This window comes from Triturus cristatus, chromosome 4_1, assembly GCF_964204655.1.
Source record: "Triturus cristatus chromosome 4_1, aTriCri1.1, whole genome shotgun sequence".
Lineage (NCBI taxonomy): Eukaryota > Metazoa > Chordata > Amphibia > Caudata > Salamandridae > Triturus > Triturus cristatus.
This window is the reverse complement of record NC_140585.1, coordinates 743,005,903-743,024,937: the sequence shown is the minus strand read 5'-3', so window position 1 is coordinate 743,024,937 and position 19,035 is coordinate 743,005,903. Positions and strand designations below refer to the sequence as shown.

General features: G+C 44.1%; 1 protein-coding gene across 1 annotated transcript in view; it reads right to left on the bottom strand.

The window, feature by feature from the left end:
* Nucleotides 1-19,035, bottom strand: part of LOC146855449 (stabilin-2-like) — a 1,111,419-nt gene that overhangs the window by 556,032 nt on the left and 536,352 nt on the right. The window contains exons 29-30 of the mRNA XM_085653245.1: nucleotides 18,350-18,489; nucleotides 17,610-17,721 (exon numbers count right to left, since the gene is read on the bottom strand). Coding sequence (XP_085509371.1) covers nucleotides 17,610-17,721; nucleotides 18,350-18,489 — 252 coding nt within the window. The remainder of the gene's footprint in view (nucleotides 1-17,609; nucleotides 17,722-18,349; nucleotides 18,490-19,035) is intronic.

Genomic DNA, 19,035 nt, shown 5'->3' with positions numbered 1-19,035 from the left:
TACCTGGGGGATGTTTTTAAAAGTACCCCAAAATTTTGGTCTAAAGTATTATGTAAGGTTTTTAATGCCCTCTCATATGATAAAATCCCGCTTTCTTGGAAGAAATCTATAATTATACCAGTTTTTAAAAAGGGTAACAGGCAAGACCCATCCTGTTACAGACCCATTTCACTGATCGATTCATCGGTGAAAATATTGGGCCGGGTTATTTTAACAAAACTGAACGATTGGTTAACAGAGAAAGGGGTCTTAGCAGACGTCCGGTATGGTTTTAGACCGAAAAGGAGCACTATAGATCAAGGTCTGAATTTGTATTTATTAATAGAAAAATACACGAAGGCGAAGGAGGGGTCCATGTACCTGGGGTTCATGGACCTCTCGTCAGCCTTTGACCTTGTAAATCGTTCCAAGTTATGGAAAATTTTGCTTGACTTGGGACTGGACAGGGCTCTTGTTAATCTCCTAGCTGATTTACATACTGATCTAACTGCTTCAGTTAGAGTTACCCCTGAGGGGCGATGTACGAGCCACTTTAACTCAGAAAGGGGAGTTAGGCAGGGGTGCATTTTGGCACCCCTCCTATTTACTGTTTACATAAATGCCTTGGAACACACACTAAAAGATGCAACCCTTGATATTCCACGTATAGGAGAACTTGGAATTCCAGTCCTCCTATACGCGGACGACGCTGTTTTGCTTTCTCGTACTGGTGTTGGCCTCCAACGATTATTGGACGCTTTTGAGGTCTTTATGGCTTCCCTAGACCTAAAGATCAATGCTAAAAAGTCTCAGATAATGATTATGGGCAAGTGTAACAAAAATAAGCTCTCAAAAACTTTCATTTGTGGGAAGCAAGAACTGTGTAGAGTAGCAACATTTCCATATCTGGGGATCACTTTCGACGAGAAAGGTACCTGGGGTCCTCAGATAAAAAACAGAAACGTTGCCCTTGTTAAATCATCTTCTGCTCTTCAGGGATTTATGAATAAACTAGGTGCAAGGCCAATTGTAACTTTATTAAAAATCTATAAAGCAAAATGTCTTGCTGTTGCCACATATGGAAGTGCGTTATGGGGTAATTGCTCTATGGAAAGCATACAGATCACGGAGAATAAATTCTTAAGATCTGTTCTTTCTCTCCCACAGTCTACTTCCACATATATTGTTCACACTGAACTTGGTGTGGGTTATATTTCAGACCTGATTAGAATGGCCCCCGTTTTGGTCTGACTAAAGACCTGGTTGAATCAAGAAATTCCCCTCAACCATATCATTTTAAAAGAATGCCTGCAGCTGGATAAAGTAAATAAAATAGCTTGGCTAGTCTACATTAAAAATTGTCTTGTTAAAATAGGGAGACGAGACCTTTTCTATTCCCCGGAATTGATAACTGTCAAAGATATTGGTTTGATCAAAGGTATGATGAGAGATTTGTTTAGTTTAGAAAGAGAACAAGTGGAATTTGAGAAACCATCAGTGCGGGCTAGTATTGTTTTGAGTACACATGTAGGCCCTGAATTATATTTAACCATTGTAAATCAACCTTTTCACCGTTTTATCCTCACACGTTTTCGGTTCAATCTGATTCATCTAACTCTTGGTCATTTTCCAACTTGGTGTACTCCTGAAAATGCAATGCCGTGTAATTGTGACAATTTTTTCGACCCAGAACACATTGCACTTTTTGATGTTCTGTGACCATTACGCGGCATTAAGAAAGAAATACTTGATTCCAATTTCAAAGGAGGCTGGGTTTATACAGGTTAAGCCTGCCCTCTTGTTTTTACAGTTACTGCAGACCCCTAGGATCATGTTCCATGTCGCTAGTTTTTTGGTGGGTGCTGTTAGGGTGAAGAAGAGGAAGCTCTCTAATAATCCAACTGTTACGATGTTATGAATGACTGAATATTTAATTTCTCACATGAAATGCCTCCTCTGTGAACTTAAGAGAATAGAAACCTAATATGCTAATGATGTTTTTAGGATGTTTTATTCAACTGACCCATTTTTAAATATTTTAGAAATTATGAATTGTTGATTGTGTGAAATTTATATTGTACTGTTTCTATGCCTTTTTATGATATTTATTTATCGAAATAAAGTATTCTGACTGACTGACTGACTGACTGACTGACACAGAATTTCGAGCTGAAGCAGAAACTCCAACCTGGTTCCCCAGTTGCAAAGTCTGCAGTTCTGGAAGTAACACCACATCCTCTCCCCTAAGTGCAACATTTAATAAAGTGGTCAACTGGATAAAAAAACATAAAGGTAACAAATAATTTAAAAGTGCTTTGTCGCTATTTGAAAACTCAGAAAATATGTGCTTATTTTAGTCTTTTAGAGCACTAACCATACTTTTGATGCCAATAAGACCCTCTCATATATGTAATTTCTAAAGGAAATGCTCTAGGTATTACAGTTTTGATTACATCAAGATGACGTCAGGCGTTCCACATTTTTGTAATAAATATAGAATGTTAGCAATCTAGTTGTTCATTAGGATACTGTTGAGAGGCAGAGGCCAGAGGCACGGACTCTGAAAATTGAAGGCAGGTAGGAGGGTGCAAAGGCAACAATTTAACCACACTGAGCAGGCAGGAAGGGCCGTGGCAGCACAACAGACTATGGAGGGCAGTGGAAAGGGGGGCAGGGGCAACAAACCAACAATACAGGACTTGCAAGAGAGGCTGTGGCAATGTAATAGACCATTGTGGGCAGAAGGAAGAGGCAATGGTAGTACAACCATACATGCCAACAGACCTGATTCAGCCAGGAAACGTCCAATGTTTTTAAGCTCAAATGGGCTTTATTTGATCTGTCTCATGTCTACAATCTCATCTTTTTCAATGTAACTCAAAGGGGAAAATCAATACCCCAGTTTTTTTCAAAATCTCCCTCTTACCAAGTTCAAAATGTTCGCAAGTATGGTACATTGGATCATGGAAGGAAATGGGGTAGGGACATGGACTTGGATAACAGAGGACAGGAGGGACATGGAGAGGTGCACCAAACTGACCCTGCAGGGCAGGCATCAGAGTTTGCAGCAGCACAATATACCACACAGGGCATGCAGGACGGGAGTGCAGCACAACAATCCATAGAAAGCAAGAGGGAGGGGACAGGACCATGCACATGGACAACAGAGAACAGAGGGGCAAGAGGCAATGGTAGCTAGCTGACCATAATGGACAGACAGGAGAGAAAGCTGCAGCATAATAGACTATAAAGGGCAGGAGGGACAGATCAGGGGCATTACAATGGAACAGACAAGCCAGGAGGGAGGGAGTAGGGGTCTGCACATGTAAACAGAGGGCTGGGGGCAAGGGGGCAGGGCAGGAGCAGCAAGATAGCCATGGAGGTCAGGCAGGATGGGCACTAGAAGCAAGACACACCATGAAGAGCAACAGTGAGACTGTGATGGCATACACACAGACCATGGAGGGAAGGTGGGAGGGGTTCAGGGGCAGCTAACTGACCACACAGGGAAGGTGGGAGGGCCCATGGCAGCACGGAAGACCATGCATGGCAAGTGGGAGGGTTAGTGGCAGCACAATGGCTATGATGGGCAAGAAGGAGGGTGCAGGGGCATGCACAAAGGACGATGAAGGATAGAAGGGAGGGTCAGGACCTGTGCACAGACAAGAAAGTTCAGGGGAAGGGGCCTCACAACAGACCGCACGGGGCAGGCAGGAGGAGCAGTTGCAGCACAACAGACTAGGGAGGGCAGAAGGGTGTGGCAGTACAATGGACCATGTAGGACAGGAGGAACAGGATAGGGGCATGGCATGTGGACAGGCAGGGTGGAGGTGGCAGGGACAGGTTACAGTCATCTGACAATGCTAGGCAGGTGGGAGGGGAGTGTCAGCTCAACAGAACACTCAGAGTAGAGAGGAGTGGCAGGTCCATGGAACATGGTGGGCAAAAAGGATGGAGCAGGGGCATGCACAAAGACATCGGAGGGCAGGGGGAAGGAGAATAGGGGCAGCAAGCTAAGCACAGAGTTTAAGCAGGAGGTCAATGATGGGGCATAGAATTGGGCAATGGAGGGCAGGAGGAGTGGACAGGTACATCATACTAAATTGAGGGCAGTGGCAGCACATCAGACCATGCATGGCAGGAGGGAGGAGGCTAGTCCATGGATTCACACAACAGAGGATAGGGAGGAGGGGGATGGGGCAGCAAGCTAACTGTTCAGAGAAGGCGGGTATTAGGAACTTTATTGTTTTTAAAACGTGTGTCTGTGTGAACTACTTAAAATATGAACAAGTATGCAGCATAATCTCACTTTTATTCAGGAAGAAGAGGACGTTTGTGACTGTGACTCCGGGCTCACTTGGCAGAAACACCCCCTGACCCTCCACCCCCTATAGCAAAATGTAATGCCCATGAAAAGGGTAGGTGAACACAGTGTTCTATAGAACATAGTCCTGAGAGCACGATTGAAAATGAAAACTAGATATAGTGTATGGTATAAACTATGCACCAAAAAGTGTGATATAAGATGAACTGGGCGTGAAATATAATATGCAATACATTGTGCGCAATTACAGATTCATTGGAGAGCGCGAGATAGCACAGGCACTAGCGCGTGCTATGCGATATGCGCCTTGGAGTGTAATATGCACAGGGCAGTGTTGTGTAACCTAACTAGTCTCTAAAGTTGTAATATAAAATATGTGCTGGGGAGTGAAACGTTGCATATGCACTGTGACAAAGATATGGATCCGAGATTGTAATATGTATGGCATAGCACTGTGCGTTATAACATAGGCATCGAGGAAGGCACGTTAGATGGGGCAATGTAACCCGTGCGAAGACAAGTGTGGCATGACATATTCACGGGGTGGTGTTACAGTGCACATGGGCTAGAGAGTGTCATAGCATATGCACTAGCTAGTGGAATACAACACAGAGGTGTGTGGCACTCAGCAGGCAATGGTGGGTGTAACACAGCATTGGGCTCTGCCAGGAGCGCGCTGTGACTCTCAAGTGATGTTCGTCCCCTTTCCAGAGAGTAAAATAAAAAGTATTACACATCCGGCAGTGGATGTGTGTTTTATTAACCGTGAGGGGGGTTTCTGGCATAGTTTTGGTCGAATTTTTGTCGAATCCCCTTTGAATGGCTTGGTGTGCATGTGTATTAAATGTGCCCGTCAATAGCTACCCATGTTTGTATAAATAAACGACAAGGGTGTCTACCGGGATTAGGCACGGTAGGGCATCAGACATGTCAGAGCTTCACTAGTGGTGTAAATACATTCCACGTGGATTCATTGTATGCATAGTCGCCTTTTAATGAACATCACGCAAATCGTCATGGTGATAGGTACGTACGGTTTGTCCAGCATGTCCTAGGTGTGTCTATAAATATATATTTTTTAAAAATAATAAAAAACAGTGGCCGGCCTTGGGGATTGGGGTCAAAAAAATATATTTAGGAGACAGGCCCTGGGGGATGGGGTCATCAGGGCCAATAAATTAGAATAAGAAGGGGAACCACACAGCCCCCCTTCTTAAAAAATTAAAATAAATAAAAGACTGGCATCGTGCCGGAGGCCACGCCCCCTCCTTGCAGCACTCTGCAAACGCGCCCCCTGGCGAGTTGTATGTTGGGGAATTAATTCCTGTTCAATACTGAGGGTCCCTGAGGGCCAACTAGCCCAACAGGCATCTCCAGTATGCGCCAGGGAGCTGAGATGCAGACAGGTGTTCTGAGGCCAAGCCCCTTTTTACACCTCTCTTCAACGCAGCTCTGTGGCGCTTACTGGAGGTACCTAGTGGTCTAGTTTGACCCTAGGGACCCTTAGGATTCAAGGGGACTTAATCTCTCAACTTAGAACAGCCATAGGGCGCGTTTACACAGTGGTGAAGGGAGGGGACGGGGCCTGAGGTGACGTGTGCAAACACGCACTATGGCACGTTTTAAATTGGGGATATAATTTTCCTTCAATACTGAGGGCCCCTGGGGGCTAACTAGCCCACCAAGTCTTCCAGTAAGCACCACTGAGCTGCATTGCAGAGAGGTGGTCCAGGCCGTGCCACTTTTTACACCTCTCTGCAGTGCAGCTCTGTGGCACTTACTGGAGGTACCTCGTGGGCTAGTTGGACCCTAGGGACTCTCAGGATTCAAATTAACTTAATCTCCCACCTAAAAACGGACACAGGGCGTGTTTACACAGTGGTGAAGGGAGGGGACAGGGCCTGAGTTAACGTGTGCAAAAACGCCCTGTGGCCTGTTTTAAGAGGTAGTTTTAATCCCCCTGCCCTATTATATACTAGGGGCTTACAGAGGAGGTCATGCTAATCACAGGGGGACCCCAACGCATAATGTTCCCTAGTGTATGTAGGTGTTTTCACTGTATTCTAAGTGTCTTTTAACATAGCACTGGCTCCAGGACTGGTTAGTCAGACTCAGTTACCACCAGTATCCGTCTGAAAAAGTTGAGGGTACAGGATGATTTTGCAACAAGGCTTCTTTCTGCTCTTCTTTTTGTTCTTTCTGCACGTTATCCTTCTTCTTGCACTTTTCTTCGTCTTTGAGGACTTCTGTTGCTTCTTTCTGCACTTCTTTTTTTTCTTTCTGTGCATTTTTTCTTCTTTCTTCACATGTCCAATCTCTGTAGGCATAGTTAGAAATTAGCATTTAAAAAACCTTTGAAATTCACAGAAAAAAACATAGGTTTCAGGCACGTTATAGTTAGGAATTAGCATTTAAAAAACCTCAGAAATTCACTGAAAAAACCATAGGTTTCAGGGGTGTTATAGTTAGCTGGACTTTTCACTTGTACAAAACCATTGAAATTCCCCCGTTATAGTTAGTTCAGCTAACTATAACTCGCGCGCCCGCAATGCACTGCTGATGACGTCACATATTACATCACTCATGACATGGACAGTGACATCACTCATGACATCACTGATGACATCTCAAATGACATCACTGATGACATCATCCTTGTGATAGAGTGGCAGACCTCCTCTCACCCTAACATAACCTTTGATACACACATTCAAAAATAGAGACTAAACTTTTCAATACAATGGACATACCAATACCAGTTACAACAACCTCTTCAGTAATTCTAAGATCCACATATACATCCACTCATTCACCAACAGTCCTATACAGTCACTCATACATGTACTCACTCATCATATGTACTCATACACCTATACATCCTGTTACACAATGCCACTCATCCATAGAGTTACTCACACACATAGTCACTCATGCTAATAAAGAATCAAACATACATTTACTTGCATATACAGTTATACACACACCACCACACTTACTTCTACAGAAACTTACACATACTTAGTCTTTTAAACAATCACTTATAGAAACACATACTTATTCATACAGTAACTCTTTCAATCTCTCGCTCTCACATATACTCACTTATATACACCAATAGTCACATATACTAGTTTAAAACATATGTAGTTACTCATAAAGACACTATTGAGACAGTCATTCACTCACTAAAACACCCATACACACACTCATCCACCCATACAGTCCTGCACACATGCTGTCTTCAACACATACAAACAGTGAGTCACTCATTCATGCACCTATGCACTACGTAATACCCCCCACCGAACCATGCAGACACTCAGACTGATACTCAAAAAATCAACTAATAACCTATATAGACACCCATGTAGCTACTCACCAACCCATGCAGCCACTTATACACAAAGTGAGAGACTGATACAGATATTTACATATTTAAACATTACTCACTAAGCCATGTATTCACTATGATACACTTAATCAGTCAGTTACACAATCAATTTTTCAAAAACAAATCATCCATTTAGACACTTATATACCCATTTATTCTTCCATTGACCTTGAGATATACATATATAAAACATATTTAATTTTCAGAAAAACACACATACACTGGATGATGTCATCAGTGATGTCATTTGAGATGTCATCAGTGATGTCATGAGTGATGTCACTGACCATGTCATGAGTGATGTAATATGTGACGTCATCAGCAGTGCATTGCGGGCGCGCGAGTTATAGTTAGCTGAACTAACTATAACGGGGGAATTTCAATGGTTTTTTACAAGTGAAAAGTCCAGCTAACTATAACAACCCTGAAACCTATGGTTTTTTCAGTGAATTTCTGAGGTTTTTTAAATGCTAACTCCTAACTATAACGTGCCTGAAACCTATGTTTTTTTCTGTGAATATATATATATATATATTCACTGAAAAAACCATAGGTTTCAGGCACGTTATAGTTAGGAATTAGCATTTAAAAAACCTTAGAAATTCACTGAAAAAACCATAGGTTTTAGGGGCGTTATAGTTAGCTGGACTTTTCACTCGTAAAAAACCATTGAAATTCCCCTGTTATAGTTAGTTCAGCTAACTATAACTCGCGCGACCGCAATCCACTGCTGATGACGTCACATATTACATCACTGTATTCACTAAGATACTGCTAATAAGTCAGTTATACAATTAATTTTACAAAAAAAAAATCCATTTAGACACTTATTTACTCATTTATTCTTCCATTAACCTTTAGATATACATATATAAAAAATATTTATTTTTCAGAAAGACACATATTCACTGGATGATGTCATCAGTGATGTAATTTGAGATGTCATCAGTGATGTCATGAGTGATGTCACTGACCATGCCATGAGTGATGTAATATGTGACGTCATCAGCAGTGGATTGCGGTCGCGCGAGTTATAGAAACCCCCCCTCGCGGTTAATAAAACACACATCCACCGCCGGATGTGTAATACTTTTTATTTTACTCTCTGGAAAGGAGACGAACCTCACTTGAGAGTCACAGCGTGCCCCTGGCTGAGCCCAATGCTGTGTTACACCCACTAGTGCCCGCCGAGTGCCACACACCTCTGTGTTGTATTCCACCAGCTAGTGCGTATGCTATGACACTCTCTAGCCCATGTGCACTGTAACACCACCCCGAGAATATGTCATGCCACACTTGCCTTCGCACGGGATATATTGCCCCATCTAACGTGCCTTCCTCGATGTGTATTTTATAACGCACAGCGCTATGCCATACATATTACAATCTGGGATCCATATCTTTGTCACAGTGCATATGCAACGTTACACTCCCCAACACATATTTTATATTACAACTTTAGAGACTAGTTATGTTACACAACACTGCCCTGTGCATATTACACTCCAAGGCGCATATCGCATAGCACGCGCTAGTGCCTGTGCTATCTTGCGCTCTCCAATGAATCTGTCATTGCGCACAATGTATTGCATATTATATTTCACGCCCCGGTTCATCTTATATCACACTTTGTGGTGCATAGTTTATACCATATACTACATCTAGTTTTCATTTTCAATCATGCACTCAGGACTATGTTCTATATAACACTGCGTCCACCTACCCTTTTCACGGGCATTACATTTTGCGATGGGGGTGGAGGGTCAGGGGGTGTTTCTGCCAAGTGAGCCCGGAGTCACAGTCACAAACGTCCTCTTCTTCCTGAATAAAAGTGATATTATGCTGCATACTTGTTCATTTTTTAAGTAGTTCGCACAGACACACATTTTAAAAACAATAAAGTTCCTAATACCCACCTTCTCTGAACAGTTAGCTTGCTGCCCCATCCACCTCCTCCCTATCCTCTGTTATCTGAATCCATGGACTAGCCTCCTCGCTCCTGCCATGCATCGTCTGATGTGCTGCCACTGCCCTCCATTTAGCATGATGTACCAGTCCACTCCTCCTGCCCTCCATTGCCCAATTTTATGGCCCATCATTGACCTCCTGCTTAGCCTCTGTGCTTAGCTTGCTGCCCCTATTCTCCTTCCCCTGCCCTCCGATGTCTTTGTGCATGCCCCTGCTCCATCCTTTTTGCCCACTATGTTCCATGGACCTGCCACTCCTATCTACTCTGAGTGTTCTGTTGAGCTGCCACTCCCCTCCCACCTGCCTAGCATTGTCAGATGATTGTAACCTGTCCCTGCCACCTCCACCCTGCCTGTCCACAAGCCATGCCCCTATCCCCTTCCTCCTGTCCTCTATGGTCCATTTTACTGCCACACCCTTCTGCCCTCCCTGATCTGTTGTGCTGCAATTGCTCCTCCTGCCTGCCCCGCGCGGTCTGTTGTGAGGCCCCTTCCCCTGAACTCTCTTGTCTGTGCCCAGGTCCTGACTCTCCCTTCTATCCTCCATGGTCCTTTGTGCAAGCCCCTGCACCCTCCTTCTTGCCCATCATAGCCATTGTGCTGCCACTAACCCTCCCGCTTGCCATGCATGGTCTTCTGTGCTGCCATGGCCCCTCCCACCTTCCCTCTGTGGTCAGCTAGCTGCCCCTGACCCCCTCCCACCTTCCCTCCATGGTCTGTGTGTATGCCACCATAGTCTCATTGTTGCTCTCCATGGTGTGTCTTAGTTCTAGTGCCCATCCTGCCTGACCTCCATGGTCATCTTGCTGCTCCTGCCCTGCCACCTTGCCCCCAGCCCTCTGTTTCCATGTGCAGACCCCCTATTCCCTCCCTCCTGGCTTGTCTGTTCCATTGTAATGCCCCTGATCCGTCCCTCTTGCCCTTTATGGTCTGTTATGCTGCAGCTTTCTCTCCTGTCTGTCCATTATGGTCCATTATGGTCAGCTAGCTACCATTGCCTCTTTCCCATCTGTTCTGTGTTGTCCATGTGCATGGTCCTGTCCCCTCCCTATTGCTTTCTATGGATTGTTGTGCTGGACTCCCGTCCCGCATGCGCTGTGTGGTGTATTGTGCTGCTGCGAACCCTGATGCCTGCCCTGTAGGGTCAGTTTGGTGCACCTCTCCATGTCCCTCCTGTCCTCTGTTATCCGAGTCCATGTCCCTACCCCAATTCCTCCTGCCTATCATGATTCAATGTACCATACTTGGTAAGAGGGAGATTTTGAAAAAAAACTGGGGTATTGATTTTCCCCTTTGAGTTACATTGAAAAAGAGGAGATTGTAGACAGGAGACAGATCAAATAAAGCCCATTTGAGCTTAAAAACATTGAACGTTTCCTGGCTGAAACGGGTCTGTTGGCATGTATGGTTGTACTACCACTGCCTCTTCCTTCTGCCCACAATGGTCTATTATATTTCCACAGCCTCTCTTGCCAGTCCTGTATTGTTGGTTTGTTGCCCCTGCCCCCCTTTCCACTGCCCTCCATAGTCTGTTGTACTGCCACTGCCCTTCCTGCCTGCCCAGTGTGGTCAAATTGTTGCCTCTGCACTCTCCTACCTGCCTTCAATTTTCAGAGTCCGTGCCCCTGGCCTCTGCCTCTCAACAGTATCCCAATGAACAACTAGATTGCTAACATTCTATATTTATTACAAAAGTGTGGAACGCCTGACGTCATCTTGATGTAATCAAAACTGTAATACCTAGAGTATTTCCTTTAGAAATTACATATATGAGAGGGTCTTATTTGCATCAAAATTATGGTTAGTGCTCTAAAAAACTAAAATGAGGACATATTTTCTGAGTTTTCAAATAGCGACAAAGAACTTTTAAATTATTTGTAATCTTTATGTTTTTTTATCCAGTTGACCACTTGATTAAATGTTGCACCTTGGCGAGAGGATGTGGTGTTACTTCCAGAGCTGCAGACTTTGCAACTGGGGAACCAGGTTGGAGTTTTTGCTTCAGCTCAGCATTCTGTGATTGGGGTCAAATCACTTAATCTCCCCATGTCTACAACCAAAATGAATTTGATCTTGTGTGATGTAACCAATGCTCATGTAAAGCATTCCAATACCTGACAAGTCTGCACTATATAAAACTGCAAATACACAAAAAATAAGTGTTTTGCACACTTCTGTCATTGGGCTACATGTGGGCTATATCTGGGTGATATTTGTGCTGCATTTAGGCTCTTTTGTGTCTGGTGGTCATCTTGGGAGATTTATTTGTTATGAAGTTTCCTAATTTCCTCATTTACTGCAGTCTCCTCAGTAGGAAATGCTTTCAGTTTTTTACTTTGATTCCATCAAGAAGGCATTCAGATGTGTCACAAATTTGCCATAAATTCAGAATGTTAGCACTCTAGTTGCTTATTAGATCACTGTAGTAAAGCTACTGCTCACCAGGGAAGTCTGCTGCTGGTATTGAAAGTGCATGTTTCAGTCTGCTTGTCAGAATTTTTTAATTAAATAGAAGAAGATTTGAGAAGTCACTCAAAATGTGCCCTAATTTTTCTTTCTGCAGCACTAATCATACTTTCTATGGCAAAATGAACCCCCTCATTTTGTTCCTTTTTAAATTAAATGTTTTAAGAATTAACACTTTATTCCAACCAAGATGGCTTCAGGTGTGCCATACGTTTGTCATAAGTAGGACTGTTAGCGCTCTAGTTGTTCTTTAGAACACTCTGGGAAGCTGCAGTAGAACACAAAGGAATCAACTGACAGTCTCTGCCCTTGTTGGATGTACATGTTTTACTGAGAATGTCAGACTTCATTCTCACATGACTGAGAAAGATAATGTGAATTTACAGAAAATATGCTCTCAGTTAGCTTATAGATCACCTTCCAAACCTCTGTGGGAAAAGCATGAGAAAATAGTTTTCTCTCAAACATGATTCATGATATCACAGCAGAAGGCTTTTTCACATGGTAAAACCACCTTAGAACACACCACAATTCCTAAAATGAGTATCGTACCATCAACAAATGATTTATAATGTAACTAAAGTCTTAAAACCTTCTATTAACTGCAATGCTTTTTAATGAGGTGCTATCATGTATATTGGTTCCAAGATGGCTGCCAACACTTCTTGGATGAAGTGCTGACAGCCAATCAGATCTCACGATGAGATGTGTGGTTAGGCTCCGCCCAGATATATATGTGATTTTACTTTTGATTTTCTCAGGAACTACTGAACGGATTTACACCATTTAAGCAAAAGGCACATGCCTGACCTGAGGACTACCTCTTTGTCAAATTTCAAGTAATTCTGTTCAGCCGTTCGGGCTGTACCTTCGACTAAAGGTCCTATGGGAAAATGCATGGGGAAAACGCGTTTTGGGACCCCCCTTTTTTCTCAGCCCCGGCTTGACGAATCACCCCGAGACTTTCAGGGTAGGAGCTGATTGGAGCGCCCCATTAGTTTTGAAAATTTCACGAAGATAAGTCAACCGCCGCCAAAGTTATTCAAAATAGAATTTTCAGATTTCCTATAGGAACTCGGTCCTAACTATAACTATCTACTGGCGACCGCCAGTAGATAATATATATATATCTATTTTATTTTTTTATTTATTCGGGTGAAACGCATCCATAAAATATACAGTCCAACATTCATACAAGAGAGAAAAAGATACATCACATGATTAGTAAAAAGGCAGTTCGAGCAGCTAAAGCATCATAACATTTTTTAAACAATACAAAATGATAAAACTCTAATGGACAGGAGTATACACACCCACGCATTAAAAGGGCTTAACCCGAGCAGGCCGCACAGGTTCAGTCAATTCTTGATAACCTAGATCTGTAGGCGGCCCTCAAAGAACTTATCACTGTGCAGAGTGTGAAGGGGTTAGGTAACAACTGTAAGTGCAAGAGTGCCACTTTAGCTTGCCTAAACTTCAGACTTTTTAATAAGGGCTAAAGGAAGCGTTGTCTGGGCAACGAGAAAAATTTGCACAATAATATAAAATGTAACGTGTCCTGAGGAGATTGAAGATCGCAGCCACAGGGACCATGTTGGGCTGGAGGGAGAAAAAAAAACGCCGGGGATGCTAAAAAATGATGAAGCTGATTGAATCTGAAGCGTGTGATTAAGAATCTATCATGAGCACTAGATAGGGCCGAGAGGTTTCGTTCAATGCCCGGAACCAATTTTAACATTACATAGGCCCTTATAGAGGGTTAACTAAGCTCAGTGTTTTCGCGGTTTACAGTGAAAATTTGTGATGTAAGTCCCTCAAACTTAAAGTGTTATGTGCAAAGAAAATATCCAGCCTGCCTATAGCCTGGAAAGACTCCTTTACATATCGTATCCAAGGGATTTTGTTGCCATGTTCCAATGCCAGACAATCCAGTACTATCATGCTGTTTAAATTCTTATATTCAGAGGTCTGTGTCTTTATCCAGCACACTAAAGGTTTCATTGCCACTTGACGAGCCAGGTAACCAATCCCTAACTCTTCATTCGCAGACCATGCTGGCGTGCCTTGGGGGACTCCCAAGATCCGACGCAAGAATTTATTTTCCGCCACCTGTGACCTATGTAGCTCATCCCATGATTGAGTTTGAAGCTGGACAAAAATAGTCTTATACCCATCCAGAAAGAAATTATTCTTGGTCTCCCAGGTTTCCTGTAAGCATACAATTTTATATGCCCTGACAAGCAATAGCCATCTATCATCAGTAAACTTGGAGGACAGACCTGCTACATTCCAGGATATAAGACTAAATTCACTACCAGGAATGTGGTTGACATTTCCATGGGAGGGAGATGGAGAGAGAGGCTCCTGAGGCCTCTTAAGGGGCATGTGGTTAATAACGGGAAGCACATAAGGGAGTGGGGCTGATACAATCTCATTTGGGCTCGATATTAATGGGGGGCAAACTACCTCTACACTCTGTCTCAGGGGATCAATTTGTTGGTGGGGAGAGACGTCTGTCTCCTCCACCTCCTGAAGTAAATCCAACTCATTCAAATCTGCAAGGGGGCCATAGGAGTTTGAAAGTGACAACGGCTGCCCCACATCTCCTTCATCCAACCTACCCCTTATAGGCAGTACCTCTCCTGGAATACGCAGCGGGGGTTTGTAGAAAAAACCCAATGGGAGTAGTTTTATGCATGAGGTTGGGAAAAATGATTTAGATGCCCCAGAAAGAATGTTACGTGCTAGCTCTGGTTATCGTACCGAGATAATGATGCAGTCTCCCTCAAAGGATTTCCTTGATGGGCCTATTGATGCCACCCTCCGCACCATCAAGATATCCTTATGATCCCTGACTGAATACCCGGAGTGCAATGCCAGCCAATGGGATACTTTATTAATTAGTTGGACCATGGATTCCTCTTGATAAGCAGGTAGGCCAGACACCCCTGACAAAACCACAGAATAGGGAGCACATGCTGGGGGAAGGTCAATCATAGGGAGCTGACGAACCTTAGATAATTGCACCCCTATAAAAGGGCCATCTTCGACGCCTAGGGCCTGGTGGGGCCGCGTGGCGCTAGTAGCACCGTCTCCCACTATGCCAGGACCTCCAGACCCTAGCGCTGTATGTTGGGCTGTAACTCCCTTGGACTTTGGAGGGCATTAACATGCTGGCTCCACTGTTACTCAAGGGAATAGCAGAAGGACTGGTATCAACTAATGAGGGGCACACTGGCGATTGAGAAGGTGGATGTTTTTCCACTGAAGTCAAAAGAATATCCATCTTGATTGCCAAATCCCTAGTTGCTAGCTCCAGTTTATCCAATCTATTCAGGAGCGGAGATAAAAGATCCGTAAGAGTCACCGAGATGTTATGTAGAGCTGGCGACGGATGAGTCAACAATTCCTCCCTATGCAGCCCATTTGCAACATTCGCCTTTCCCTGTCGTGTAATCACAGGAGCTTCCATGGTCTTCTTTGCCTTCCGTTTCCATTTAGGAACGGGGGAGCTCACCGGGTCAGGGGATGGAGTAGACGGGGGAAGGGGAGGCTCAAGCCTTGAGGCTAAGGGCTCGGTGGGGATGATTCCACAGGTACCAAGATTGAAGCTGGGGAAGGGGCAGGCAGGACCTGGGCCATGGGGGTCTTTGGCAAGGTAGATGGCAAACTTAGTCCCGAACATCCTAAGTCTAATGAGAGCCGCCTCTCCACCCGAACTATCTCCATGTTGATAGCGCCCACTGCCTTTGCCAGAAATGTGTCAATGGTATGGCACGGCTGACCCGTATGGGTTGCTAGCTGAGCCTTCCTTTTTCCCATTACGCTGGATCGAACAGAGCCCAAAGACAAGGAATCCAATAACCCAAAAAACCCAGGAGGGGCAGCAAAGTGGATGACAGTGGTTTGTTCAAATTTGCTCAAAGTCCACGCGAGATTCCACAGAGTGACTAACCGAGTAAATAAAGTATTCACAGATGGATCTGTGTCATGGATTCTTGGAGCGTCCCCTCCAGTTGGCAGGCGTTGGAAATGTTGGTGAAAGCTTTCACGCAAACTCGGCAATATTCCGTATTATATGACCAAGAGAGTAAGCCCAGCCCAGCCTCAACCAGCTGCGGATGGTCCTATGCTGCGGGAAGCCCCGGACGTTCTTATGCGCCTCTGGGCGCGAAGGACTGTTTTGGGCGCCTCCTGGCGCTGAGGAACCTGGGGGTTGGAGTCCCCTGATGTGGCAGAGTTTGCCGCAAGGAAAGTGGGCTCACGCACTGTGGGAAGCCCCAACCAGCCGCGGACGGGCGCGCCCGTGCGCGTCCTAAGCTGCGGGAAGCCACGGCCGCTCTTATGCACCTCTGGGCGCGAAAAACTGTCATGGGCGCCTCCTGGCGCTGAGGAACCTGGTGGTTCAAGTCTCCCGACGTGACAGAGTTTGCAGCCAGGAAAGCAGTTGTTGGACAGCAATTTGATGAATTTGTCCTAATTTACCTTTTAGTTTTTTTAAAATAAACCCACTTTTTGCCACTCTAGAAGAAACATGGTGGATATATTGGTTTGAAACATGACCCTCCTCCCTAAATTTTCAGTAGATTTTATTTAGTTGCTTGTTCAGAGAGATTTTCACTGCTATACTAAAGATGTCACTTAGATGCATGATAGAGTAGTAACTCTACCCCAACTCTGCCTGCCTTTCAAATAGCCCGTCATCTGGACGATTCAGATCTAATAGTAAATAATTTCCATGATGTCCCCCTTCTGGAACAGGGCACAGATATTGCCCTCAGATTAATATGGGTAGCCCTCTTCTTTGGCCTACTTGTGTGTGGACCTGTTAGATATTTCCTTGGCTTTTGAGGTGGTCTGAGTGGAGAGCGGCAGGCATTGAGGTTTGCAACGTATCTGTGCCGATTTACAAAGATTCTGCTACCAGTAGGTGCGCCTTGCAGTACACCTGACTTACTAATGGCTTACTCCTGGAATTCAGGAATAAGTGAGGAGTATCTTAGGAGGAAGTAACGGAAAAATATTTGTGAATCAGACCCGCTGTGTCTCGGCTCCTTCCTCTGGGAAATTAATTCCCAGATGTTTATACATTCCCAGATGTAGCCAGATTTTCATTCTTAATATCGAACTTGCAGAGTTCTGCAACCACACTGTGTTTCTGTGAAGGGCAACAGCATCAGAAGTCGGATCGACACACTGCACTCCCAGTAGACTTATGGCATACAAATCTAGGGGTCACTGCATTCCCCATTAGGCCCAAGCCAGACATCCCCCTTGCCATACTGCCTATCTGAAAGCAATGGATAAATGGAAGAGAACTGGTGGAATCTCTTGCCGGGTAGAATGACGGAATGACTGCGAGTCTGGTGGCTGCATCGTCTGCTCCTTTTACAGGGTTCAAGGTGTCCAATAAATGAATAAGTTGTAAAAGATGCTTTGCACGTTACAACATATCGGAATAGTTTTCAAATCATCACATTACCCCATTCTCAACAGACAGGTGAAGTAAACTGTTCGGTAGAAAAGGCGCCACCATATGAGCCGTGGAGTTCCGCAGTCCATCCAAACTGTACACACCATTTAAAATGTGAGTTCTGAAATAGAAATACGCAAAAGAATGTGGTTATGGTGAATGCGAAAGCTTATACTTTTAAAAAACTAGAAAAATAATACTCTGTCCTTCAACTACGAATAATGCACTACTGACTGGTTACAAGTGCATAATAATCATTAGTGCTAGCTTGAGCACAAAGTGCCTTATTCACAAGGGTATATTTGGCTGCAAATGTACATTTACAACCAAATGTATCGATTTTCTTTACACCTGCCAGGAATTCACAAAGGGATTACTGGTAGGTGTAAATCCATATACAAGGACGGAGACCTCTGCCAGCCTTGGAAGTGGGTATTCCAAGGTGCTGTTAGGTTGGGATTTAGGAAACACCCACAAACCTGTATGTCGTAAGCTTACCCAAACTCTTATCCAGCCCTTTCCCACCCCGGACATATTCAAGGTGTACTCCAGCTTGGGCACCGCTGTAGGAGGTGACAGAACACCCCTACTTATAGCCAAGGTTGCTTTTGTACTTGGACTGCGCTGAGGATAGGCGTATCAAGGCAACATTGCGTCTGTGGCGGTAATAATTTTAGTAGCTTCACTGTTAACAATTTGCATTGTGTCAGTCCCCACTGTAAAGACTGTAATACTCAAGTTTGACGTACTTCAGCAATGTGGGAAGGTTCTCCTTTGCCATCCAGAATGCTTTATCATCTTGATTCATGCCATTGATAGCTTGTATAGATGGCACTAGCACAGTTATGTTGATGGTCTCGGACAACAGGGCACCAATTGAGGGCACGGACTAGATGGGAAATTTCAAGAGGGTTGTTAGTCAACGCATTGAATTGTACATTCTCGAACATAGAGGTGCATTTACACATCAGTTTTATTATGCATTCTGCCTATGCAAAATAAAGAACACACGTGGCAACAGTGTGGTGTGGCAAGCAAGAGCTATTTGTCAACATATATACACAGTAAGGCACAGCATGGCTTTTTACTTTTAATATGTGCAGTTGGCGTACATGCAACCCTACCACCATTTCATAGCAGTACAAGAGTGTATAACAGTGGATGTCATTGTACGACCGGGACCATGGCTCTCAAAGCATTTCCATCAAGAACTGCCTCCTAGGTGGCTGAAACAATGCTGTATCTAAATGCTTTAACCAGAGATCCCATGCAGGTCTGTTGAAATGTCAGATTCTGTGTGGCATGACAGGTGCTATGACAGTAATTGATTTAGTAGTAATGGTATCATTTTCTGTATAACTTTAGTTCCCGAAACCCTGTGACACTATCACCTTGTTGGTATGGTTGTGTGTAGATTTGCTTAAAAAAAATATGT